Below are 26,315 nucleotides of genomic sequence, written 5' to 3' on the forward strand. Positions count from 1 at the left end.
GCTCACGGAGAGTAACCTGCAGAAGTTAGCAGAGCAAGTAAAGATTCTGCCAGATCCCATTTAACAGGCATGGGATTGGACTCCTGAACCCACAGGTAGAAAATGTAGCTAAGGGAAAAAATTATTTAAAAAAGAGCACTTGGCGGGCAAATTAAAGTTGCTGGAGGTTTGAGTCTTAGTTGATGTGAACAGTGAGTGAGCGATAAAGACCTACATGTACAGAGCTTGAGGCAAATCCTTGTTTATTTCCTATTGCCCTTCTTGCACACTACCACAAACTTAGGGACTTAAAATGACACGAATTTGGGCGCCTGGGTGGCTCAGATGGTTAAGCGTCTGCCTTCGGCTCAGGTCATGATCCCAGGGTTCTGGGATCGAGTCCCACATCGGGCTCGCGGCTCAGCGGGGAGCCTGCTTCTCCCTCTGACCCTCTCCCCTCTCATGCTGTTTCTCTCTCGCTCGCTCTCTAAAAAAAAATAAATTAAAAAAATCTTTTAAAAAAAATGACACGAATTTATTATCTCGCGGTTCTGGAGGTCAAAAGTCTGCATGGGTCTCACTGAGCTAAAATCCAGGTGTCGGCAGGGCTGTGTTCCTTCTGGAGGCTGTAGGGGACAATCTGGCTCCATGTCTTTTCCAGCTTCAGGAGGCTGCCACATTCCTTGGCTCATGTTGGCCTCCTAGAAATCACCATCACTCCAACCTCTGTTTCCTTCTTCACATCTCCTCCTTTGACTCTTTTAAGGACCCATGTGATTACACTGGGGCCACCACATAGTCCAGGATAAACTCCCCATCTCATGGTCTTTAACTTAATCACATCTGCAGAATCCCCTGGCCATGGAAGGTAACACATCCAGAAGTTCCAGGTGTTAGGACGCGGACATCTTGGAGACCACTGTTTCTGCCTGCTATGCCATACAGTCCTAAATGCAATACATAGCTCACTCCCTCAATTTCACTCTTGGTGATGATGGGGAGGAGTTTCCTCTCTGCCTAAAGGTAAGAGCTGCTCAGACAGCAGCAGATTCTTCATTCCTTCCAACTTCCCAAGTCCAAGTCCTAGAAATGCACTCTTCACGCCCATCATGATGCTGAGAGAATTCTTAATTTCTAGGTCATGAACCATTAGAGTTAGAATTTCTACCCCTAAATGGTTCAAAATATGGAATATGCTTTGTTAGATAGTAGGAAATACCTTAATGAAGAGATTTCATTAAGTAGTGGGAAATTATTAATAGACTGTCTTTCTTGGTTTTGCCTGCTCTCCCTCCAAGTCAGTAATCACAGAAATGTATAATGTACGCTTACTTTATTAAATTCTTTAGCCAAAAGAAAGACAAAAGGGCCTGCTAGCCTAGAGTAACAACAGGAGCCAAGGTTGACTCTGTACCCAACACTGGTACGCCTGATTCTAAGCTGCTTTATTTACTCCGATCAGTAGTTATATCTAAGTGACCCATGGCTGGTGCTAGGACCGAGGACCACTCAACTGTGCTGATTAGATTTACTGTCAGGATACGGACGTATAAGGCTCAACATGCACGCCCCTTGAGCTTTCTCAGAGAGCGATCCTGTTGACACAGATGTGAGATAAGAAATGCTGACTGCAATATGCATCCACCAAATAGCTCTGAATTCTGCAGCAGAAGAGGTTAGCAACCTCTGCCCCGCCATAATCAAAGTTGCTCTTTGGAATGCGCACCTTTCTGAAAATAACAAGCTTCCTGGGTAATGGCCGGGTACTAAATCTCGGATTTTCTCCTGGGTGAGCGTAGGGATTTCATTTTCCATTACGTAGTTCTGAGTGTGATGGTTGTTGTAACAAGACCAAAGCTCTCTTTTCTATAACCGTTTATGTTTGAAGTAAACAAAATCTTTACCATTATTATTTGGCAAACAATAGGTGCTAAACAGTATTTTTCAAAAAAAATGTGGGGCACCTGGGTGGCTCCGTCGGTTAAATGACCTACTCTTGGTTTCGGCTCGGGTCATGATCTCTGGGTCCTGGGATTGAGCCCCACATCGGACTCCGCGCTCAGTGGGGAGTTGGCTTGAGGATTCTCTCCCTCTGCCCCTCCCCTCACTATCTCTCTCTCTTTCTCTCTCTCTCAAATAAATAAATAAATCTTTAAAAAATATTATAGGTGCTACCCTGGCCGAATGAAATCTTTTCTGAGAAACCACGTGGAAGGAACAGTTGCAGTGAAGCTCTGGGCTGTCTCTGTTGGGTTTGGGTCTTTGGCCCGCCCTCCTGCTTTTCTGCCAAGGCCAATGGGAAGGACCGGTCTGAACCCAGTGCAGGCAGTGCTCAGCTTGCTTTGTCTGGTCTTTGGGAGACAGTAGTGAGACCACATTATCTGAAGCGAAAGCTGGCAGTGCATCGTGCGGCCCTGCTGTTTCCTCTAGAAGACAGGGCATCTCTGCAATGAAACGGGCTGCAGATACCACCCCCAGGCTCGTTTGGGGGCAGTTCTTCAGAAGCAGGTGTTCCTGGCTGGGTCTTTTATTCCCCTGGAGAGTAGCAGGCCCCAGTCTGCTGATGAAAGCTGGCTTCTGGGCTGCACCGGGCATGGGCCCATCTGGACACAGAAGGCACCCTCAGGGTAGGAGTGGTTATTCACACACACACACACACACACACACACAATTTAGAAAAGGCTGGGGGAGGGGTGCAGGAAGTCACAAATGTCAGTGCAGCTGCCCAGAGTAGTGGCCATCACAGGAAGTGGTTCAAAACTGACCAAAACCAGGAAGGAGAGTTGTGTGAGGAGGGCCTACTTCGGAGGAGCCGCCACTGTCCCTTGGATGCGGCAGTTTGAGGGGACCCTTGGGGAAGGAGGCAGGGAAAGGAATACCCTGACCCTCTGGTGTCCCACCAGGGCTCCCCACTGGCCAAACTCGGTGGGGGGGATCGGGAGGACAGGGAGACAGTGAGGAGATGCACGCGGGGCAGCCTCATGGGCAGAAGGAGGCTAGAGCCAGGATCCGAACGTTGGACTCGACGACGGATACGACGCGTCCTTTGGAATACTTGTTCGTTCAACAAACCTTTCGTTTCCACCCTGTGAAAAGCCCCGTGTGAGGTGCCGAGGACTCTGAGGTAGCGGCTTCTTCCCTGAGTGAGGCACCAGGCCTGGGCTGGGGGCTTCGCCCTCGGAACTGTTACAACAGTCCCGTGAGGGGCACGGCGTTGTCCCCCTCTGACAGGTGGGCTGTCCGGAGGGAAGCTGGGCCCACCCCTGGCCACAGCCGGAAAGCAACACGTCTGCCCCCAGGCCCACATGCTTCACCTGTTGCCTCTCAGAGCAGCCCCTTCCCACAAGGAAGTCTGACTGGGGAGAAAACCAGGCTATTCGTGTGGAGGAATCTCCTTCCAGAACTTTACAGATGGCAAGAGTGGGGCCTGGAGCCCCGGGAGGCCAGGACAGGTTATTTCCCACCTTAGGACAAGGACTGAAATAGCACCACTGCTCTGGAGGGGGCAAAAGTGAGTATGTGGTGTGAGGCCGGGGGCCATGCTGAGCTGGGGAAGTGCCCATGCCCACAGCACAGCGTGACCAGAATCAGGAAGCGAGGCCCTGGCCCACGAGGGGGCTGGCTGGGGCCTCGACCACCACAGGGGTCTGGGCCAAGCGCTGAGTTCCTCAGGCACACTTGCGGTTTTGTTTCATGTGGGCTGGGGCTCAGGGCCGGCACATAATGAGAATATGAGGTGACAGGCCAGCTTCTGTGTTTGCTCCCTGCTCTGGACGGCGGGCACAGAGTGTCTCTGCTTTGCTCGGGGGCCGGGGAAGTAATAAAAGCTACTCATGGAGATCAGTCAGGCAACTGGACATCACAGCCTGTGGGTGGTTCTCGGGGGCAGGGGGCCCCTGAACCAGCGGGGACATCACTGTGGGACCTGTGAGAAATGCAGACTCAAGGGGCCACCCCCCCACCTGCAGAGGCAGCAGCTATGGGTGTGGGGTTTGGCAACCTGCTCTCTCAAGCCCTCCAGTGATTCTGAGGCACACTGAAGCTTGAGGACCATTCTTTGGGGTCACTGATTTGTAATAGAGGCAGGGAGCGCTCAAGGGTTCCCCCAAAACAAAGGACTCTAAGATCTGGGCAGTGGGGGGGTGGGCGCAGCATGTGACAGGCACTGGTAACTACAGGCAGCCCTTTGGGGCAGGGAGCTGTGCTTCGAGACAGGGTATGGGTCAGCTCTTGTCAAAATTCAGGCGAGACCAGAGCAGGGGCAGGGCCGGGGGGCATGAAGGGTACGCCTAGGATCCAGAAGGTCGAGTCAACGGCCCTTGGTTTGCATTGGCTCACGTGGATGCTCACCTTTTTTCTTCTTGCTCTTCTAATTCCCTCTTCTGACAATAAGGCCCTGCTCTGCGGAAGGTACTGGAAAAGATGTTGGGGATGGGGAGATGGATACTCCTAGAGGGGAGGCAAAAATATGGAGCATTGCACTCCGGGAGCTCAGGGAGGCAGACAGGGCTCTGGGAAGGTCATGCCGTGCAAGGTTGACGACGGTGTAGGAAGGGGCTGGGGCATTCCTGACACAGGAGTTACGTACAGTCGTGTGCATTAAGGGCTCCGGATGGGCGCCCGGAATAGCTGGGAATCGCGGGAGCCCTCTGTGCGTGGGGAAGGGGCTGGAAGGACGGCCGTCACAGGTAAGGGGAAAGGTGGGCGAATCCTGTGGTAGGCATCCTGCAGCATTTCATGTTTCCCTCACCGAGTCCTCACCAAACACCCTGACCTTGTGAGATCATAAAGGGTATGCAAAAATGTTTGGATTTCCTCCTGTGGACAATGAGCAGCCTTTGAAGTGTTTTAAGGAGGAAATGGTTTTGCCACCATTCTCGGAGCCTCTGACTCTCAATTCTGACCGCAGTGAGAATGGCCTGAGGAGCTAATTAAAAGAAAATCTGATGCCAGGCCCCACTCACCAGAGCGGGCTAGAAGTTTCTGGACAGCACATCTGTCTGCCCTGAGAAGTCAGAGGGTCTGAGTGTGGGCTCAGCAAAAAGTATTTTAATTACTTGACTTTAATAGTGGCGTTTTGGTTTTCTTTCAGGAATGTCCAAGTCATGGGTGAGTATCCTTTTTTCTTCTCTACATAGCTTCCTTTGGCAAACTTCAGGCTGTTCTGCTCCTAAACGTTCACAGCTGTGCTTCCTTCACTTACCAGATGTGTCATACGCATCAATCAGTGCAGGGACAGTCCTGAGCTTCTGTGGGAAATTTTTTGTCTTGAGGAAATGCTAGTGTCCAGCCCTTCTCGAACAAACGAGAAAACTGGATGCTTTATTTCATTGTTGTCTCTGTGTGGCGTGTAAGGGAATAAAAAACTTTGAACTCTAGATTCCATGTCTGGATAGTCAGTGACAAGTTACTAAATATACACCAGCTGCTTTTCATGCCATTAACATTCATTTGTGAACGTGGGCCAGCGAGGAGCATGTTTCATTCCTACACTGTTTCCTTTTGTCAGAATTGCTTTGGCTATCCCTTGAGCATCTTCTTCATCGTGGTCAATGAGTTCTGTGAAAGATTTTCCTACTATGGAATGAGAGGTAATGATTTTCACCCTCCTCCCCTTGAGTGAAGAGCCTGAGTTACCACAGCTCCTAACTTTGTCTCCCTTCCCTCCCCCCCTTGCCCTCTGCAAAAAGCACTCCTGATTCTGTACTTCAGCCGGTTCATTGGATGGGACGATAATCTGTCCACGGCCATCTACCACACGTTTGTGGCTCTCTGCTACATGACGCCAATTCTGGGCGCATTGATCGCTGACTCCTGGCTGGGAAAGTTCAAGTGAGTGTTTACAGCTTCCTTGTGAAGAAATAAGCCCAAAAATAATGATAAGCTTTGTGGTTTGGAAGGATGGACGGTGGGAACAAGGAATCAAGGCCCATCAAACGCTTAGGAGAGCCTGCTAGGCCCTATTTCGGCTCAGATCCTATCCCCAGAGTCTAGCACAGTGCCTGGCATTGAGCAGTGAGAATGCAGGTAGCACTGGTAAGTTTTTTTCTTCCTCCAAACAGTGATAACATCTTTGTCTCTTCTTGAAATAGTAGCAGGGATACTGTCCATCATTAATCATGTGTGAGGCACAGAGTTAAAGTCTAGAGAACACAAAAGCTCCCTGATGTATGTGCCCACTGCTGGGAGGCTCGTACTGCTCGCTGGACAGAGAGGATGTGGGCCGCTCACCCAGTTCCATAGGAACAGCTTCAAGAGTGTTACCCAGTAGACAGTCATCCAGAAGTCCCTAGGACTTAATGAGCAAGGAAGTGGAGGCTCTTCTGGGGCCAAATTCATGAACTATCTCAAAAGAATTCAGTTCAATACAAAAATAACCAATGGCCCACTGCTGGCCAAATATTGTTACCAGGCACAAGATAAGTCTCTCTTACTGTTTAATCATAGGTGTTCTCACTTCGGTAGTCAGGTAGAAGAAAACATTGAGTTTTTCAAGTAGTTCAAAGGTGAAAGAGACCTTTCCTCCTTCCCCTGGCTCTAGCCAATTTGCTCTACACTCGCTGGCCGGGTGACAAATCCTCCAACAGGCTGCCTTTCTGAGAGTTACCAACCTGACTCAAGTTTGAGGAACAAGTATACGCATGACTGGGCTGTTGCATTTTGAAGCAGGAGGCCTTTCTGTGGGAGAGGAGGAAGTGGACGGCTCTCGTGCAATTAACTTGGACTCTCTTAACCCCTTTCAACACAGGACAATTGTGTCGCTCTCCATTGTCTACACCATTGGACAGGCGGTCACTGCGGTGAGCTCAATTACTGACCTCACAGACTTCAACCATGATGGAACCCCCGACAACCTTTCCGTGCATGTGTGAGTTAACCCTACCTGCTGCCCTACCCCACCCAGCCACTGGTTGCTTCCGTGGTGCTCAAATGTTTCATCTTTTTCCTTGAACTTCACCATAAGGGTAAGGAGGCCTTTCCTTCCTCATCAGTAGAGAGAAAGCTGTTTAGTTGACTAAGAGTTGGGTCTTTGTATGTCGCCATCCTCGTAGTTGTCCGGAGTCACTGCTCTTGCTGTCTTGGGCACATCTCAACCTGAGGCACGGTCAGCGCACGGAATACTTGTGTTAATCTTGATCTTCCCTAGAGGGACATAACTCCCACGGACCTTGATCCCTAATTGTGCCAGGTTTCCTCAAGACTCGGTACCTTTGGTTGTCTTCTGGTACCATACTTCTGCTTATTTCTCAGTAATTCAGTTTTGTAAGTATTTGGTCCAGCCCTATTGTTCTGGGTTCTTGATAGAAGGTGCTACAGACAAGTCCTCCTCTGTGAGATTAATTTCCCATCACTACAGGGCCCAATAGACAACTTAAAAAGATTTATTTTGTTTCCTGTGCTGGTGCCTCAGTTTCTTGATCTATGAGTAAACCATCTTATGGGTTGGGAAAATAGTCACTGAAATTCAAATTAGTCTCTGCAGTTCCTGCGTTTCTGGTTTATTAGTCAATCCGATTGCTGTTTAGACCAGGTCCCTTGTGGCAGCACGTGTGGTGCCCATAGGGCACTGTGTTGGTGGAAGGGAGTGGCTCTATGCCCAGGTCAGCAGCTCAGATCCAAAGTCTGATGCCCAACTACCCACAGAGGAGCCCTAAGAAGCGGGCTGCTCACCTTCCCCGTGCCTCCGGTTTCTCTTCTACAATATCAGTTAAGAACAGGGACTTTGGAACCAGGCTACGTGGGTTCAAATGCTGACTGTGCCCTTTGCTAGCTGTGTGACCTTGAGCAAGTTTCTTAACCTCCATGCTCAGGTCTTCTCATTTTTACTACTGCCTACCTCGGGTGGGACTGTTGTAGTCCGAGTACAGCGCCTACAACGTGGCCTGGCAAGTGAGAAGTGCTCAAGAAAGCTTAGCTACTTAGTTTATTTCATGGAGTTCATATTACAGCATGCCTACAACTCTCACAAGAGTGCAGGGAGTATCATCCAATTGGCCGTGTTCGGGTGTCATTTAAAATGCTTAAAGTGAAAAACAAAACAAAACAAAATAAAAACAAAACAAAACGAAACAAAAAAAATGCTTGGAGTGACAGCACTAAGCACAAGTTCTATTAAGAGGCAAAGTGAAAAGAAGGGCCATATGCACCCCAATGTTCATAGCAGCAATGTCCGCAATAGCCAAACTGTGGAAAGAGCTGAGATGTCCATCAACAGATGAATAGATAAAGAAGATTGGTCCATATATACAATAGAATATTACGCAGCCATCAGAAAGGATGAATACCCAACTTTTACATCAACATGGGTGGGACTGGAGGAGATTATGCTAAGTAAAATAAGTCAAGCAGAGAAAGTCAATTATCATATGGTTTCACTTATTTGTGGAACATAAGGAATAGCATGGAGGACATTAGGAGAAGGAAGGGAAAAATGAAGGGGGGCGGAATCGGAGGGAGAGACGAACCATGAGAGACTATGGACTCTGAGAAACAAACTGAGGGTTCTAGAGGGGAGAGGGGTGGGGGGATGGATTAGCCTGGTGATGGATATTAAGGAGGGCACGTACTGCATGGAGCACTGGGTGTTATACGAAAACAATGGATCATGGGATCACCACATCAAAAACTAATGATGTATGGTGACTAACATACATAATAAAATAAGAAATTTTAAAAATTTTAAAAAAAGAGGCTTCAGCCAGTTAATCCAAGAAAGACGAGCATGATATTTTCAAGGATCCTTTCTGTGTGCAGTATCTTCCTTGACTTTATCTGTTCCATAAAATATTTTTTAGCATTTTAAAGCCATATTTACAAACAGGAAGATATGGAATAAACACATATATAACCTGGAATTTGCAGTGCCTTCTATAAATCTAACAAAATGATAAAATGAAAGTTGGTAAATTCTATGAGTGATTTTTTTATTCAATTCAGGAGGTAAAATACTTACAGATAGCTTAGAAAATACAAATTAAAGTATCTAACCCTTGGGACACCTGGGTGCCTCAGTCAGTTAAGCATCTGCTTTCGACTCAGGTCATGATCCCAGGGTCCTGGGATCAAGCCCCATGTCATGCTCCCTGCTCAGTGGGGAGTCTGCTTCTCCCTCTTCCTCTGCTGCCCCCCCTGCTTGACTCTCTCTCTCAAAGAAATAAAATCTTCAAAAAAAAAAATAAAGTAACTAACCCTTAATCCCTTCCATTATTATAAATAATGCCTTTTATCATTGTAAAAAATATAGTAATAAATCTTATGCTCTACTTCCTTCCAGTTTTCTGTATTTGTAAACAAGTTAAGCTCATACTATATTACCTGATATTCTGCTTTGCAATTAAATCATGTTTTCCAATGTCTTTTAACGACTATTATGATTCTATTATGATTGTACCAGAGACAGTGCTTAAATATTTCACTTACCTATTCTTTGACTGAAAATGATAAGGCTACAGAAGAATCCCATACACAAATCCTCACTGAGTATTCAAGCTATTGCTTTGTATTTTCTAAATAGTAGATAATGGTATTAATGTGAAGACCTGTGAATTCAAGTTTCACTCAGCTGTCAAGACTGCATTCCCGTGAATCATCTTCTCAAACAGGCTGAGCCCCTTGTTTGTCTAACTACTGTGGGACTGTGATTTATAGTAAGAAGTATATATTTGGTCTTCTCTGTTTGGGGCACAGAGCTCCTAAGACCCTTGGAATTCGCTAAGTGAGGAGAGGGAAAGTATCTCTTGTTATGTTAAAGAGGTAACTTTTGGCCCCCACCTAAGGATGGGGGCTGGTTGCCAAAAGAACCAATCTTGTGAGGGGCGCCTGGGTGGCTCAGTCGGTTAAGAGGCTGGCTCCTGGTTTCCATTCAGGTCATGATCTCAGGGACCTGGGATCAAGCCCCGCATTGGCTCAGCGCTTAGTATGGAGTCTGCTTGAGATTCTCTCTCTCTTTCCCTCTATCCCTCCCCCATTTGTACTCTCTCTCTCTCAAATAAATAAATAAATCTTTAAAAAAAAAAAAAAAGAACAAATCATGTGATTAGAGGATTGGAGCTTTCATTCACACCCCCCTGACCTCGAGGGAGGGAAGAGGGGCTGGACATTGAATTAATATCCAGTGACCAATGATTTACTCAATCATGCCTATGTAATGAAGCCTCCATAAAAACCTGAAAGCACGGGGTTGGAAGAGCTTTCAGGTTGGTGAGCACGTGCAGGTGCAGGGCAGTGGCGCCCTGGAGAGGGCATGGTAGCCCCGCGCCCCTTCCCACCTACTCTGCTCTGCGCATCTCTTCCATCTGGGTGTTCCCGAGTTCTATCCTTTCATAGTAAACCAGGGATCTAGTAAGTAAAGCATTTCCTGAGTCCTGTGAGCAGCTCCAGCAAATTCCTTGGACCCTCGGAGGAGGTCGTGTGAAACACTGATCTGTAGCCAGTAGGTCAGAAGCACAGGTAATAACCTGGACTTATGAGTGGCATCTGAAGTTCAAGGAGAGGGTCTTTGGAAGCTCCGAGCTGTAGCCAGTCAGTCAGAAGCACAAGTAACAACCAGGCTTGCATCTTGACAGGGCAGAGAGGGGGGCAGTCTTAGAGGACCAAGCCCCTCCCCTGGGGAACTCGATGCTCTCTCTGGGTAGATAATGTCAGAATGGAGTTGAATTGTAGGACACCCAGCGGCTGTGTGAGAATTGCTTGTTGGTGGTGTGGGAAACTCCCTCCCTACCTTGGAAATTGGGGCCAAGAACCCAAAAAGAACCACTGTGCCTGGTCTTCTGAGGGACATTAGAGGAGAGAGAGGCTCCTGCTTTTAAGAATCTCACATTTCTGGGGTGCCTGGTGGGGGCTCAGTCAGTTAAGCGTCCGACTCTTGATCTCAGCTCAGGTCTTGCTCTCAAGCCCCACATTTGGCTCCACACTGGGCATGGAGCCTACTTAAAAAAAGAAAGAAAGAAAGAATCTCACATTTCTGCAATAAACCTTCTCCTTTCCCTAGGGCACTGTCCATGATTGGCCTGGCCCTGATAGCTCTGGGAACTGGAGGGATAAAGCCCTGTGTGTCTGCATTTGGTGGAGATCAGTTTGAAGAGGGCCAGGTAAGATCATGCACCTTCGCAGAAATTACATAAATGAATTATAAACATCCGGAGTCACATTCCCCTGATACAAAGTCTGCTCTCCATTTGATTCTTTTCAAGGACAGTTGAAAGTAGGACACTGACCAAAACTAAGTTAGAATGAAGACAGATCATCAGCTACATTTTATCCCTTGATATATAACCAAAGTCATATTGTAAACTTGTTCCTTTTTATTACAGGAAAAACAAAGAAACAGATTCTTTTCCATCTTTTATTTGGCCATTAATGCTGGAAGCTTGCTTTCTACTATCATCACTCCAATACTCAGAGGTAAAAAATATCTGAAGGGGACTTCTGTTTTTCTTTTTAATTATGGAGAGAAAGTCAGGTGGAAAGTTTAAGTCCTTGTTTGTGTGTTCGTTTTGTCCCTCTTTTCTCCCATTATACTTCCGCTGTTAGATACATACTATACACTTGGAAATCCAGAAGATGAGCTTCTTGTCTTTTCTAATCTTTTTGACCCCCTGATCCCAAGGATCACTGAAGAATCTAAACCATCCCGAGTATAGCAATGAATTTTTCTAAATGATTATTAATGCAAAGTCTTTGTTCACAGTAAAGGATAAGACAGGAGGTGCTATCTGGAAACCACACCTGGATGGGGCATAGTTGATATTTTTGCTTTCAAGCTCTGCTCCCCAGTGATGTTCAGTGAGCTAGGAAGAATTTAATGGGCACAGTTTTATTCTTTCTAAAAGAAATTCTCATCTCATCTCAGCTATTTCTAAAAGAACTGCCCAGGAAAGAGAATGAGACAGCAGCCATGTGCTGGCGGATACTCCACTGAGAGTTTGTGAATTTCCCACATGAAAAGGAATATTTGGGGACAGATTAGACCAAAACAACACCCTGGTGGCCACACTGCAAAGCATTAAATGATGAAAGAAAATATTTTGTGGGGATTTATATATTTCTGCATGGAGTAGTTATTTGAAGATGACACTTAAACCCCATTTCAACTGGTTTTGTATAAACATTGAATAGCTTGTACTCTTGCATTATGTTCCCCCGTCCCCTCCCCCGCCTCCACTTTCTACTAGAATATGTTCTATGCATGTTTGAATTGCAGAATGTGTGAAAGGGTAATTTCAAAGATAAAATCGTGGCTCTCATACAAATATGAAATGAGCATGTGCCGAGATTATGTATGACTTAACTAATTAAGGAGGAAACTGGAATACTGCCACACAATCAGCTCAAATAAGGATTTGAGCAACAGAGACTGGTATTCTTCACAGAGGGAAGAGTCCTCTGGTGTTGCCGCGAACTGGAATCATTTGTACAGCTATGAACGAGAAACATTTGCGTAACTATCAATTTTCTACGAGTTAACTTCTTTCTCTACAGAACTGTGAACCAGCTAGTCAAAGACAAAATCAGACCCCTTTCGGATCAGATTATTCCTGGAGGCACCATTCCACTGAAAGAATCCACAATAATCTCTGTTGCTCCTTCCAAAGTCTGAATTTTCCTCCTTACCAATCCTAGGATTTCAGAGCTAAAATAGATCTGCAGTCAGGGGTTAGCAAACTATGGCCAATGGGCCAGATCCAGAAATCTGGACAAGACCATCCATTTGTCTACTGTCTATGGCTGCTTTCATCTTTACAAAGTCAGGGTTGGGTAGTTGAGACAGAGCCCGTTGTCCACAAAGCCTAAAATATTTACTATCTGGCTCTTCACAGAAACATTTGTTGACTCCTGCCCTGGGCCATCTAATTGCTTTCTAATTAGCATGAATTCAGGAACACACAATCTTGATTTCCCAGGGTACTTTTGATTTTATTTACTGAGTCCCCTGTCTTAAGTTACTGTATCCAGGTCACTTCTATCTCCCCCACTAAGAAAATCCACGTAAGGGGTGCCCACTGATTTTGGCTTGGCCAGTGTCAGCATCTGTTTAGGGGCTAAGATTAGAAACTGTGTTCAGTTCCTGCACTTTCTACTCCAAAGCTGCTTGGCTCAGCTGCCAATGAAATCAGTAAGGCACATGCATAAGTCATTCAGTGAAAACAATATATAATAACCAGTTAGGGGTTTTTAAAAATGGTAACCATATGAGCATTACCAACGCCATAATGAATTTTAATCTCATCATTTCTCCTCAGTTCAACAGTGTGGAATTCACAGTAAACAAGCTTGTTACCCACTGGCGTTTGGGGTTCCTGCAGCTCTCATGGCTGTATCTCTGAGTAAGTAGAAATCAGTTGAATTAATACAATCCTGTGGTCAGCTCAGACCCTCACATTAATTATTGCAATCAATTTTTAGAAGTTCGTGGAACAGGAGCGCCTGGGTGGCTCAGTCGTTAAGCGTCTGCCTTCGGCTCAGGTCATGATCCCGGTGTCCTGGGATCGAGCCCCACATTGGGCTCCCTGCTCTGCGGGAAGCCTGCTTCTCCCTCTCCCCTCCTCCTGCTTGTGTTCCTCTCTCACTCTGTCTCTCTCTGTCAAATAAATAAATAAAATCTTTAAAAAAAAATTAAAAAAAAAAAAAAAAGAAGTTCGTGGAACAAATTGTAATAATAATTCCCATGCTCTGAGAATCAAAGCAGAGTTGGCATATTGTTTCAGAGGAAATAAGGTGAAAAAAGGGTTTACAGGAAAAGGGATCCATTGAGCTGGACATTGAAAGGTTTGATACTATTTAGGCAGACTAAGATGAAAGTGACAGAATCTGTCAGACTAGGTGATCCCGTGGCCAAAAGCTTTTGTTCTTACCAACATGCGCTCATCTCCAGCTTGCCTGAGACAAGGCAACCTGGTCCAGTTGCTGTTTAAATATTTCCAATGAGTATCTAGATTTCCATAATGTATCATCTCAAAATGTTTCTACTAGACGGGATGCCTGGGTGGATCAGACGGTTGAGCGTCTGCCTTCAGCTCAGGTCATGATCCCAGGGTCCTGGGATCGAGTCCCGCATCGAGCTCCTGGCTCAGCAGGGAGCCTGCTTCTCCCTCTCCCTCTGCCCCTCCACCCCTGCTTATGCTCACTTGTGCACGCTCTATCTCCCTCAAATAAATAAATAAAATCTTTTAAAAAAATGTTGCTACTAGAATATCTTCTTTTTGGGAGGAATATATGTATCTGTTAGATACATTCATTCACACATTAGTTTCTTGGCTCTGGCTTTTTAGGAAGTGTGACAGTTTTCTCATAGGATAATCTATATTGAATGATGGTAGGTGTCTTCGTTACCTAGGTCTGTCATGACAAAATACCACACACTGGATAGCTTCAGCACAAATGTATTTATCGTCTGACAGCTCTGGAGGTGCGGAGTCCAAAATCAACATGGCAGGAGGGCTGTGCTCTCTGTGAAGTTACTGAGAAGGATCTCTTCCAGGCCTCTTTCCTACCCATGGTAGTTCCCTGGCCTGGGGCAGCGTAACGCCAGTCTGCCCATGGCCTGCCCCTGTGGGCACGTCTGTGTCCAAATTTGCCCTTTTTTGGAAGGACACCAGTCCTATTGGAGGAGGGCCACCCAATGATCTCATCTTTTTTTTTTTTTTAAGATTTTATTTATTTGTTTGACAGAGAGATAGAGAGCACGAGTAGGTAGAGAGAAAGGCAGAGAGAGAGAGGGAGAAGCAGGCTCTCTGCCGAGCAGGGAGCCCGATGTGGGGCTCGATCCCAGGCCCCTGGGATCATGACCTGAGCCGAAGGCAGCCGCTTAACCGACTGAGCCACCCAGGCGCCCCTCAATGGTCTCATCTTAACTCGATCTACCGCAAAGACTGTATTTTCAAATAAGGTCACATTCTGAGATATTGGGGGTAAGGATTTCAGCATCTTTTGCGGGTGGGGCATGATTCCATCTGTAACAGTAGTACAAGAAGGAAACTGAGCCCAGTAACCATCTCAAGCCTTTACAGCCTCCCACTCAAATCACGTAGTGCCGGCACTGTTACTTTCTCTGATTTTTGTCAGTTTTTAAGAGCGCTCAGTATGCCCCCTTTAACCCTGTGCTCAGCTTGTAGCGATTTCGCTTTATCCATACACCTGTGCTAGAGTTCAATATTTTCCCCTTTTTTCTGTCCCCATTTTCTTCCATAATTCTTTAAACACTGCCACACTCCCCTAAAAGACTTGTGTGTGTATATATATATATATATATATATATATACACACACCTTCTTCTCTCTAATTCTGGGTAAGGAGATAGAGAGGATTTCAAAAACTACTTATCTAGGCCAAACACTGTATTCAATTGGCATTAGGTAAATTTTCATTTAATCTGTATGTGTCATTCTTACATCAAAGATTATGTTCTGGTAGTAATAGGCTTCCGTGTTTGTGTGTGAGAACACAAATATACCATCACTCAGAAGCTCCGGTGATTGTTAGGATCCAAAGCACTTTCTAAACGGGGAGACAGGTAAGCAAGACCATTCTGTGAGTCATCCCAGTGTTTCCAAAACAAGGTTATAACTCAAATAAAAGCACATCTTATAGGTCACAGGCAGTTCTGTCAAATGCCTTGTTAACACATCTTCTTTGCCTTCCCAGTTGTGTTCATCCTTGGCAGTGGAATGTACAAGAAGTTTCAGCCCCAGGGTAATGTCATGGCTAAAGTTGTCAAGTGCATTGGCGTAAGTATTTCGGTTGCTTTCTCTCGAAGACATTTAGTCGCCCCAGAACCTTCTACTTTCTTTAAAGTAAAATGCAATGGAGCATTGACTTTTCTTTAAACATTCTATTATTGTTCTTAGCTGTTTTGATAAATTGAAGTTTCTTATAAAACTCACCAAATGGAAAAGGACACAACAGAACTCAAACAGGGAGGATAGAAAGGGCTCCTGAACTGTTAAATTAGATCAGAGGTCAGAGAAAGGCAAAGCAGAGCAACTCTTCAGCTACCAAACTGGCAGTCCCTGGCTGATGTTGGGAAGGCATGAAGCCGAAGGGGAGAGGCGTGGTTTGGTGCTGTGTATCAACATTCTGAAGTGTGGAAAGTGTCAGCCATGCTACTTTCAGGAATTAAGGCGAAGAAAATACTGTATGACAACTAAGATAACATAATAAAAAAAAGAAAAGAACTTTTTAAAGTGAACACACAAAATGGGGGCGCCTGGGTGGCTCAGTTGTTAAGCATCTGCCTTCAGCTCAGGTCAAGGTCCCAGGGGCCTGGGATCGAACCCCGCATCGGGCTCCCCGCTCAGCAGGAAGCCTGCTTCTCCCTCTCCCACTCCCCCTGCTTGTGTTCCCTCTCTCACTGTGTCTCTCACAAATAAATAAATAAAATCTGAAAAAATAAATGAAATGAAATGAACACACAAAATGAACAGAGATTCACATACAAAGATTATCAATGTAATATTTATAACAGCGAAACTTCATAACACCAAATTGCTGGAAACAGAGGAATAGTGCTGAACTCATAGTACATCAAGCCATGTTACGCAGCCATTGGAAGCCTTGTTTTCAAAGACTATTTGGTGACAGGAACATGCAGGATATGGTTCTTCTGTATGCGTCTATGTGGTATACATAACGTGCATATGGACATATGTAAAGGCAGGAATTAAATGTTGAGCATAGGGAATCTTTCAAACAAGGAATCAAATAACTTTCCCCCCCTAAATAGTCCCCATTTTTTAAATATACAGATACATTGTGTAATCGGAGGAAATGTATCATTTATTTAAAAAAACGCATGTGTGGATAGTCTTTTGGATGAAAAGACAGCCTTAAAATAATTTTAGTCTTTTACTTGCCCTTTACCTGGCTTTATTGCATTAAATTATACACGTGTATGTCACTTCGTGAAATAAACACGTCCTCTCACAGTCTGAAAACCTCCCTCCTCTTGCCAATATTCCTCCTGTACTTTCCGCTCACATGAGATCAACTCCCACTACGAATGTTTTTGTGCAAGCTAAAAGGGGTCTGACCAGTTAGCTCTCCAAGTCCTTCCTTAACAAGGACTTGACAACTTAAACTCCAAAAGAACAATGCGAAGCTATTTAGAGTCACAAGAGTCGTACTTCCTGGTATCCTGAAATCGGCCTGTCACTTTGAGTCCCTGCCTGGTGGTCACACACGTGTCCCCCAGCCACCTGTGTCATCTCCTTCTCTTGCTGCTCATATGGTGGACCTGCGCCCTCAGCCTGGCAGCCACCAGCCACGTGTGGCTGTGGAATGTTTGAAATGTGGCAGGTGCAACTGGGAACCGAGTTTTAAATTGGATTTCATTCAAATTAATCTAAATTACGTAACGTCTTATAAATGTATTTTTGGATACTGGGTTCTCAGTCTTAAATTTTAAAACCGATGCTCCGCCCAGTGAGTGGAAAACTTTTAAGTATCTTTGGAACAGCTTAGGTATATAAATTGACATTTCCAAACATAAATTTTATAAGTAAACACAAATCCAACATTTCTGATAAAAACTGAGCATCCACACTGAGATGTTCCATAAGTGTAAAATATACCCTGGATTTTGAAGACTTGGCATGAAAAACAGAATATAGAAATTCTCATTAATTTTAGTATTTGGTATTATTGATAATTGTTTACATAATTATTTCATTATTGATTTACCATTACTGTTAATTTATTACATATTAAGATCATATTTGGGGTTTATTGGGTTAAATAACATACAACATATTTGAAATTAATTTCACCTGTTTCCCTGTTACTTTTTACACTTATATATATTTTTATTTTAATTATTTTAATTCTGGCATAGTTTTTTTTTAAGGTTTTATTTATTCAAGGGTGCATAGGTGGCTCAGTTGGTTAAGCGACTGCCTTCGGCTCAGGTCATGATCCTGGAGTCCCTGGATCGAGTCCCGCATCGGGCTCCTTGCTCAGTGGGGAGTCTGCTTCTCCCTCTGACCCTACCCCCTCTCGTGCACTCTCTCTCAAATGAGAGAGATTTTATTTATTTATTTATTTATTTATTTATTTATTTGAGAGAGAGAGATTGAGATCTTAGGACCCTTAGATCATGACCTGAGCCAAAGGCAGACGCTTAACCCACTGAGCCACATAGGCGCCCCTAATTCTGGTATAGTTGATGTACATATTATATCAATTTCAGGTGTCTCCATACATCTTTTTAGTACGGCTACCAGAAAACTTAAATCACAAATGGCACACATTATATTTCCATTGAACGCTCCTCTCCAGGGGTTCTGGAGAGACAGTAGCAACAGTATGACTTTGTTTACTCCACTCAGAGGCTCATAGTTAGAAAGAAATTAGAAATAAATGCAGGTTATGCCTTTTCACCTCATCATTACACTAGTGTGTATACAATTTATATCCGTCTTTTCTCACAAACACAGTTTTCCCTGAAAGCCAGTTTTATTGAAATGTGTTTCCCTGATAAAGTAGTCGGTTCTGTTTTGAAATCTGATTTTTCTTCCTTCCTTCAGTTTGCCCTCAAAAATAGGTTTAGGCACCGGAGTAAGGCGTTTCCCAAGAGGGAGCACTGGCTGGACTGGGCTAGAGAGAAATACGACGTAAGTGGTCGTTCCCGCTGCGGTGGTCCCGGGTCTTCCTCCAGGAGGCGAGCAGCCTGGGCGCAATTCGTATGACTCAGGACACATGGAAAAATTATCCACTGTAGCCTTGTAAACTCGATTAGGGTTTTAAATAAGACCAGGCAAGAGTGTTTTTTAATATGGAGCAGGGCTTGATAAACAATGGGTAGAATTTATCTGGAAACCATATTATCTTTTCATAAGTTTTTCATTTGGCAAAATCTGTCATTAATTATATGTGATTGTGATCACATAACTAGTTTGAAAACAGAAGAGTCAGTTGGTGATGGGGTTTCCATTTATTGGAAGTACATTGAAATTCTAGCAAAATGCCTTCTAAGCATTTTTAAATAGCTGAAGAGTTTGGGGTTTTCTTAAAAAAAAAATCTGGGGTAAGATTCTTTGGAGCAATTAGTTACCTCCCAGCTTGGCTCTGGATGCAAGTATGTCTACACTAAAACCACACTGCTCATAGCTGTGAGTGACAGGTCGTGGCTGATTTGTCCTTTCCCCACTTCATCCACAGGAGCGGCTCATCTCTCAAATTAAGATGGTTACGAGGGTGATGTTCCTGTACCTTCCACTCCCAATGTTCTGGGCCCTGTTTGACCAGCAGGTAGTGTGAAGCTGTGTTTCTGTACAGATTTCTGGGTTTAGCAGACATTCTATGGGCGCTACCACGGACGGGGAGGTACCTAGTATTTAGCTCCTAAAAACATTCTCTTTGGTTCCTTTTTTATACTTCTTTTATTTACTAAGTGTTAGATCACACTGAGTTTCCTTTTTTTTTTTTTTTAAGATTTATTTGAGAGAGAGAGTGTGTGTGCCTGCACGTGAGCGAGTTGGGGGAGGGGTAGAGGGAGAGAGAGAGTTGAAAACAGACTCCCTGCTGAGCACGGAGCCCGACCTGGGGCTCGATCCCACGACCCATGAGATCATGACCTTAGCCAAAATCATGAGTCGGACGTTTAACCGACTGAGCCACCCAGGCACCCCACACTGAATTTCTTTAAAAAAAAAAAAAAATTCTAGATGGTTCTATCCACATTTCTGTTGCAAAACAATGAAGAAAATTAGGTGTGGTCAAATAAAGGAGACTTGGGAAAGATTTGATCAAAGTATCTAGGACTCTTACCCGTCAAACTGAGAATAAAGAGTTAGTTTTTCTGATACAGTATGCTCAGAGGATGTACAATATTGCCTTTTATGGGATCCATAGAATATTTAAGCTGAGAGGGGCTTGGTACCTCTCGCTCTGAAATGGAACACTTAAGCTAGAAGTACCATCCAGGGATGTGAAATGACTGCCCAAGTCATTCTGACCAAAGCAAGGAACTAGAACCCAGCTCACTGCCTTGTTGCCCTGCTCTTGTTCCCACAGATATAGGAATTTTCAGATTTGGGTTAAACAACTCAATGCATGATACTCAGTAGCCAAAGCTATAAGATACTGTTTTTTCTAGAAACCGGAGCTTCAAAAAAATTTACAAGGTTTTATTGTGCAGGAAGGATTATTTTTTTAAAGATTATATTTTTATATTTGAGAGAGAGAGAGCGCGTGCGCGCACGCGTACCTCAGCAGGGGGGAAGGGCAGAGGGAGAAGCAGGCTCCCCGCCGAGCAGAGAGCCTGACTCAGGGCTCCATCCCAGGACCTTGGAATCGCGACCTGAGCCAAAGGCAGTCGCTTAGCCAACTGAGCCACCCAGGCGCCCCCAGGAGGGATTATTATAAGGGCAAAACATCTCTTGGAAAAAATTTGAGCAAACACATCAATCTCCTTATATGTAAGTATGGGATTTAGACCAGTATCTTACTCACAGGGAGGCAGTTTTGCATGTTGAATAGAAACCAGCTCTTGGAATCAGACCTGTGCTAGAAATACACTCATCAGCTTTTAGCTGTGTGACTGGGGGGATCCCATAACGCTCCTGGCAGGGTAATCACCCATGGCAAGGCTGTGGGGATCAAATTAGAGACTGTGTATAAAGTGACCCATGACTGGCATCTATTAAGAACTCAAGCACAGGCACCTGGCTGGCTCAGTGGGTAGAACATGTGACTCTTGATCTCGGGGTCATGAGTTCAAGGCCCACGTTGGGTATAGAGATTACTTTTAAAAAAAAAAAGAATTCAAGCAGTGGCTTATTTCCTGCCTTTCCATGATGCCTTCTAAATGGAGTTGACAGATTATGTTGAAACCTTTATGCGTTCAGTCCTCCATAGAAACAATCACGTGTATTTGTACAGTACTGAGTCTTCTTTTTTTTCTTTTAAAGATTTTTTTTTTTTATTAGAGAGAGAGAATGGGAGAGAGAGAGCACGAGAGAGGGAGAGGCAGACTCCCCACTGAGCAGGGAGCCCGACATGGGACTCGATCCCGGGGCTCCAGGATCATGACCTGAGCCGAAGGCAGTCGCTTAACCAACTGAGCCAACCAGGCGCCCCAGTCCTGAGTCTTCTTCAAGCAAAATAGGTTGAATGTAACTAGGCTGCCCAGGTTGAAATCTGGCTTGATGGATTTCTACCTCGGGACAGCCTAGACTGTCAGAAATGGCCCTTAAGCAGTAATGATGTTCTTGAAGCTGTGATGCCAGTGAACGTAGACTAGCCTCTGTGGGCGTGGCCTCCTCCCCCTTGCAGGTGACGTCATGCTTTCCAACAGGTCTCAGACGTGCATCTTTGTATTTCCTGAGGACAGCTGCATCTCAGACTAGTGCTTTGCAGATTCTTCGTGGGCCGGGGTGGGCGGGGGGAGAACTAGATGTCATGTTAATTTGTACAGCAGAAATGCAAGGTATTTTGTTTTACCCAGTGTTACAGTGGAGCTGGGAGATAAACTTGATGTTGAAAAAACATTTAAATCCCGTAACACTCCAGACTTCGTTCTTGATCTGGAAAAGACTCGACCTTGACTTGTAAAATGTTTAAAACTCACGTTCCCAAATGATGCAGCAAACGTATTTGTTTTTCAGGGCTCCAGGTGGACGCTGCAAGCAACAACTATGAGTGGGAAAATTGTAAGTTTGGGGTATCAAGCTTCTCTGCCTCCCCTGGTCACTGTTCATTTGCTCTAATCCCTTTCAGTAACCTATCAGTAAGACTTCTCCCCCCTCTTTTTAGGGACTTATTGAAATTCAGCCGGATCAGATGCAGGTAGGAAAAAAAAATACTGACGTTGCTTTCTGAGTTCAAAGTCACCTTTGAGACCACGGCTAATGGCTCCTTTCCACTTCACCCGCAGACCGTGAACGCCATCTTGATCGTGATCATGGTCCCCATCATGGATGCCGTGGTGTATCCCCTGATTGCAAAATGTGGCTTCAGTTTCACGTAGGTGACCAGCAGGTTGGAGTTGGGGTCGGGAAAGAATCTCTCGCCTCCCACCACACCAACTATATGACAGGGTTTTTAAAGAATCATATTTGAATTAGAGGCCTGTGTGCTGATGTTTCTAGAAATTTGCCCTTGAAATAAAAGTGCTAGTCATGGCAGCCAGAAAAGCTTCTAATTAAACCTTTGCATATATGTAGACAATAGAAATGTTAACTATCATCCGACATATCGCCTGAGCTATAGCTTCTAGAAATTAAATGTAAAAATGCAAATAAGAAGCTACATTACATTTATCCCTCTTAGTCTTGATCATAAGTAAGAGAGCAAGAGACATTTTCCTTCGGTGTTTTGTAGGGAAGCTAGTTTTGCTCGGGCGGATGGTGGGATAGGAGTGTGATCGCTGGTAGGAGGCAGGCAGAGAGTCACTCTTACACTTGTCTCCCAGCTCCTTGAAGAAGATGACAGTTGGAATGTTCCTGGCTTCCATGGCTTTTGTGCTGGCGGCAGTTGTGCAGGTGGAAATTGATGTGAGTGGCCCTCTGACTCCCCAGGGGCCTTTCGTGCGGGTCAGGTGGGGCGTTCGGAAGGCGTCTTTCTCCGGGACCGTGGAGAGGCCGGGATCTCTGCCAACAGACGGTCCTGGAGCTAGGGACGGGACGATGTGGAGATGCCACAGGGGCAGAATTGTCCCTTCCAGGCAGCGTGCACCGCGGATGCTCTTCACTGTGAAGGGGGTGGCCAGGAGGAGGGTGGGATGGGTGTGCTTTAGCGGGGCCAAGGGGGATGGCGGTTACACAGGGGGTTTCTGTGGACATGGTTTTTATAATGGGAGTGGGAGTTTATAGAACTTCTTCTTTCACAATCAGAACTCCTAGAAAGTCTGTTTGGAAATGTATCAACGGTCTTCGGGAAGATGCCTTTTGTATTCTGATGTTTCTAGCGATGTTAGTTCTCACGCCAGTCCTCAGTCTGCTGGACCCACGGTGGCCCTAAACCAGGTTCCTGGTGCCCTCAATGTGAAAGCAGGCTAGCGACGGGTGTTGTGTAGTGTGTGAGCCTGGAGGCAAACGCTCTCCTCCCGCCTCTGTCCCCTCCTCCTTTCTCTGTCTCTGTCGCCTCCCCTCTGTCTCTGTGTGTATCCCTCTCTCTGTCTCTCTGTTTCTGTCTTCCTCCCTCCCTCCTTGCTTCTCTCTCTCTCTAATTTTTCTTTTTAAATGTTTGAGTGTGATAAAATACATAACAAAAATTTACCATCTTATCCATTTCAAAGTGTACACTTCAGGAGTGTTTAACATTATTGTGTTCACATTATTGTGCAACTCATCTCCAGAACACTTTTCATCTTGCAAAACGAAAAGTCTGTGCCCATTGAAAAACAACTCCCCACTTACCCTCCCCACACCACCTCCCACCTCCCCCCCACCCCCCGCCAGCCCCTGGCACTCACCATTCTACTTTCTGTCTCTATGAGTTTGTCTACTCTTGGTACTTCATGTAAGTGGATTCGTACAATATTGGTCCCTTGTGATTGGCTGATTTCACTGAGCATAATGTCCTCGAGGTTCATCTGTATCAGAGCAGGTGTCAGAATCTCCTTCTTTTTTACAGTGGAATCATAGTTTACTGTGGGATGAACCACATTTGGTTGATCCATTTGTCAGTGGGCATTTGGGCTGTTTTCAGTGTTGGCTACTGTGAATAGTGCTCCGCACATGTGGGTGTACTCACTGACTCCTGAACACGGCTTTGTGCAAAATGAATTGTGAAACGAGAAGGGACTTCTAGAATAGCATAGAAAGGGTTGCTTCAGGGACCCTGGGATTGGAGAGAGAGCACTGTTGGGAAAAGGCAGGACCCCTGAACAAATGTGTGGAGGCAAGAGGCATAGATTAGTTGTGAAAGGCTGTTTAGGGCACCGTCAGGGCTGTGGCTGAGGCTCCCAGAGTTAGGACGATGTTGGCCTCCCAGGAGAGCAGATCCGAGGTGCCACAGCAAGATACACATTCATTTGGGTTGTGTTTACTCTGGTCCCCGCAGATAGGAGGCTTCATAACCTGGCATTCTTCGGCCTGGAGGTGTTAAGACCAAGAGCAGCCTCTTTGTGATTACTTCCCTGTTCTGTACAAACATCATTTCCTCTGGGTGCCGTGAGGCGAGCAATTGGAGGCCTCCTGGGGGTGTTTGGTCTCTCAGCCGAGACAGCTTTCCACGGCTGGAGGGCGGGGGTGCTGGTGACGGGGCCAAGCTTATCTTCAATCTGCGTGGAAGGCATCACTGCCAATTTTCTTTTATTTTGCTCAGAAAACTCTCCCAGTCTTCCCCAAGCAAAACGAAGTCCAAGTTAAAGTATTGAATATAGGAAACGGTAACATGACTATATCTTTTTCTGGAACGGAGGTGATATGTCCCCAAATGACTCAAGTAAGTAGAAGGAAATGCGACTTTCCTTTTTATCTTCTGACCTGAGTTATAATAGGCTTGGGAGAAACTGATCTTCTCGATCCTTATATAATTCCTACAACAAGCGTGGAAGTGAAATGCCTTAGTATCTCGGTCTCCTTTGGGCTTCACTCTAGACCAGTGTGCCTCGAACTTCAATGGGCATGTGCGAACTTCAATGGGCATGTGAATCGCCTGGGGAGTTTGTAAAATTTTGCATTTTTAATATGCTCTCAGGGGACAGTTGCTGCGGTTGGTTCGTGGAACCACCCTTTAAATAGCAAGGCTCTGTCCGTGTTTCTCTACCAGAAGTTATTTTGCCGTCTCAGGGACATCTGGCAATTTCTGGAGACATTTTTCATTGTCACAACTGAGAGCATGCTATTGGCATTTCAGAGAGAGGAAGCCAGGGAGACTGACACACAGTCTCACAACAGGGACTTATCTGGTCCCAAATGTCAGCAGAGCCCAGGTTGGAAAACCTTCATCTGGATGGTCGCTGGTCTGAATTAGAGGTTCTCAACCTTGACTCTGCATTAGAATCACCTGGAGAGCTTTGAAAATCCCCACACCTCAGAGATTTTGATTTAACTGGTCTCATTCCTGTTCAGCCACGGTTGAGAGCCACTCCCTTAGAGCTTACCAAACTGATGATCTTGAAGAAAAAAGAAAATTTGACTTCTGGTGCTTGGACAGCCCAGGACTGATTTTTCACCAGAGTTATTCCTTTATCCCTAATGTTATTCTCTGCCCAATGGTAGAAATGATTTCCAGAACATGTATTTTCAGAAGAAGAAATAAAAAGTAAAATGCTGGGCAAAAGTATAATTCTTGCATAACACTAGACAACTTCATGACAGAGGTGGGTGGGGGGCTGAGACAAACCGATGCTGGCTCCCGCAAGGCATTTTTTGATGTGTATGAAAGTGAACTGGAGATGTCAACTAATATGCCATGATAATGTTCAGTTACACAGTGCAGAACAAGACTTTGTGGTATTAACTGTGACTCCTTTTCTCCCATTATAGACAAATGAATCTATGACTTTTGATGGAGACAAACTGATAAATATAAACATTTCTTCTCCTGGATCACCAGTCACTCCAGTGATTTATAACTTTGAGCAGGGCCATCGCCATACCCTTCTAGTATGGGCCCCCAATTATTACCAAGTGGTAAGTCGTTGGACACTTACAGCTGATTCTTTACTATGTGTGATGTTGGAGACACAGCCTTTCAGTGGTGTGACTTTGTTTTACCGCATGTAGTATTATGTAAGTAAATCCTCAAGTTCTTCATTTTTCCAGGATACAAGTCATTTAACATTGAATAAAACTTTGGTGGATGGGAAGGGTTAATATTAATTAAAAATTTTAAAAAGAACTTTGGGGGGGGTGCCTGGGTGGTTCAGTCAATTAAAGAGTCTGACTCTTGATTTCAGCTCAGGTCATGATCTCAGGGTTGTGAGATCGAGCCCCACGTCAGGCTCCATGCTGGGTGTGAAGCCTGCTTAAGGTTCTCCCTCTGCCTGCCCCCCCACCAAAAAAAAGAACTTTTGGGCATGGTATGGCGTGTGTATGAGTATAACAAGTCACACAGAGTACATATGAGCATTCTTAGCAACTTTCTGAGATGTATCTTTAATTGTATTGGTTAAAAAATTCGCACTGGGTAACTGGAGAATTAAAACAGTCTCTGAAAAAACATAGTGAACATATCAGGAAAAAGCAATAAAAATACATACAAAATATTTCACAACAAAATATCATCATCTAGATAGGCCATTCAGCATATTAGAAAACTATGAAGGTAGAGTTGAACTGAGTGGAGGAGTGGTGGGTGTTCTGTAAGGTGAATTTAGGTCACCTAGAAAACTGCAATATGGAATTAAGACATCTTGGTCATGTGTTTTATTAGGGAGCTCTTGAGTGACTCAT

At 45.1% G+C, this 26,315-nt stretch overlaps 1 protein-coding gene across 1 annotated transcript in view; it reads left to right on the forward strand.

Moving 5' to 3' along the window:
- Nucleotides 1–2,933: 2,933 nt before the first annotated feature.
- The window catches only part of SLC15A1 (solute carrier family 15 member 1), a 37,147-nt gene continuing 13,765 nt past the window's right edge, over nucleotides 2,934–26,315 (forward strand). The window contains exons 1-16 of the mRNA XM_035003146.1: nucleotides 2,934–4,879; nucleotides 5,399–5,570; nucleotides 5,670–5,811; nucleotides 6,728–6,847; nucleotides 10,970–11,069; nucleotides 11,292–11,382; nucleotides 13,221–13,304; nucleotides 15,622–15,704; nucleotides 18,498–18,584; nucleotides 19,132–19,221; nucleotides 21,579–21,623; nucleotides 21,727–21,759; nucleotides 21,848–21,936; nucleotides 22,385–22,466; nucleotides 24,241–24,360; nucleotides 25,407–25,553. Of these exons, the coding sequence (XP_034859037.1) occupies nucleotides 5,414–5,570; nucleotides 5,670–5,811; nucleotides 6,728–6,847; nucleotides 10,970–11,069; nucleotides 11,292–11,382; nucleotides 13,221–13,304; nucleotides 15,622–15,704; nucleotides 18,498–18,584; nucleotides 19,132–19,221; nucleotides 21,579–21,623; nucleotides 21,727–21,759; nucleotides 21,848–21,936; nucleotides 22,385–22,466; nucleotides 24,241–24,360; nucleotides 25,407–25,553 (1,470 nt within the window). The 5' untranslated portion in view covers nucleotides 2,934–4,879; nucleotides 5,399–5,413. The remainder of the gene's footprint in view (nucleotides 4,880–5,398; nucleotides 5,571–5,669; nucleotides 5,812–6,727; nucleotides 6,848–10,969; nucleotides 11,070–11,291; nucleotides 11,383–13,220; nucleotides 13,305–15,621; nucleotides 15,705–18,497; nucleotides 18,585–19,131; nucleotides 19,222–21,578; nucleotides 21,624–21,726; nucleotides 21,760–21,847; nucleotides 21,937–22,384; nucleotides 22,467–24,240; nucleotides 24,361–25,406; nucleotides 25,554–26,315) is intronic.

This window comes from Mirounga leonina, unplaced genomic scaffold, assembly GCF_011800145.1.
Source record: "Mirounga leonina isolate KUSES-001 unplaced genomic scaffold, KU_Mleo_1.0 Mir_127, whole genome shotgun sequence".
NCBI lineage: Eukaryota > Metazoa > Chordata > Mammalia > Carnivora > Phocidae > Mirounga > Mirounga leonina.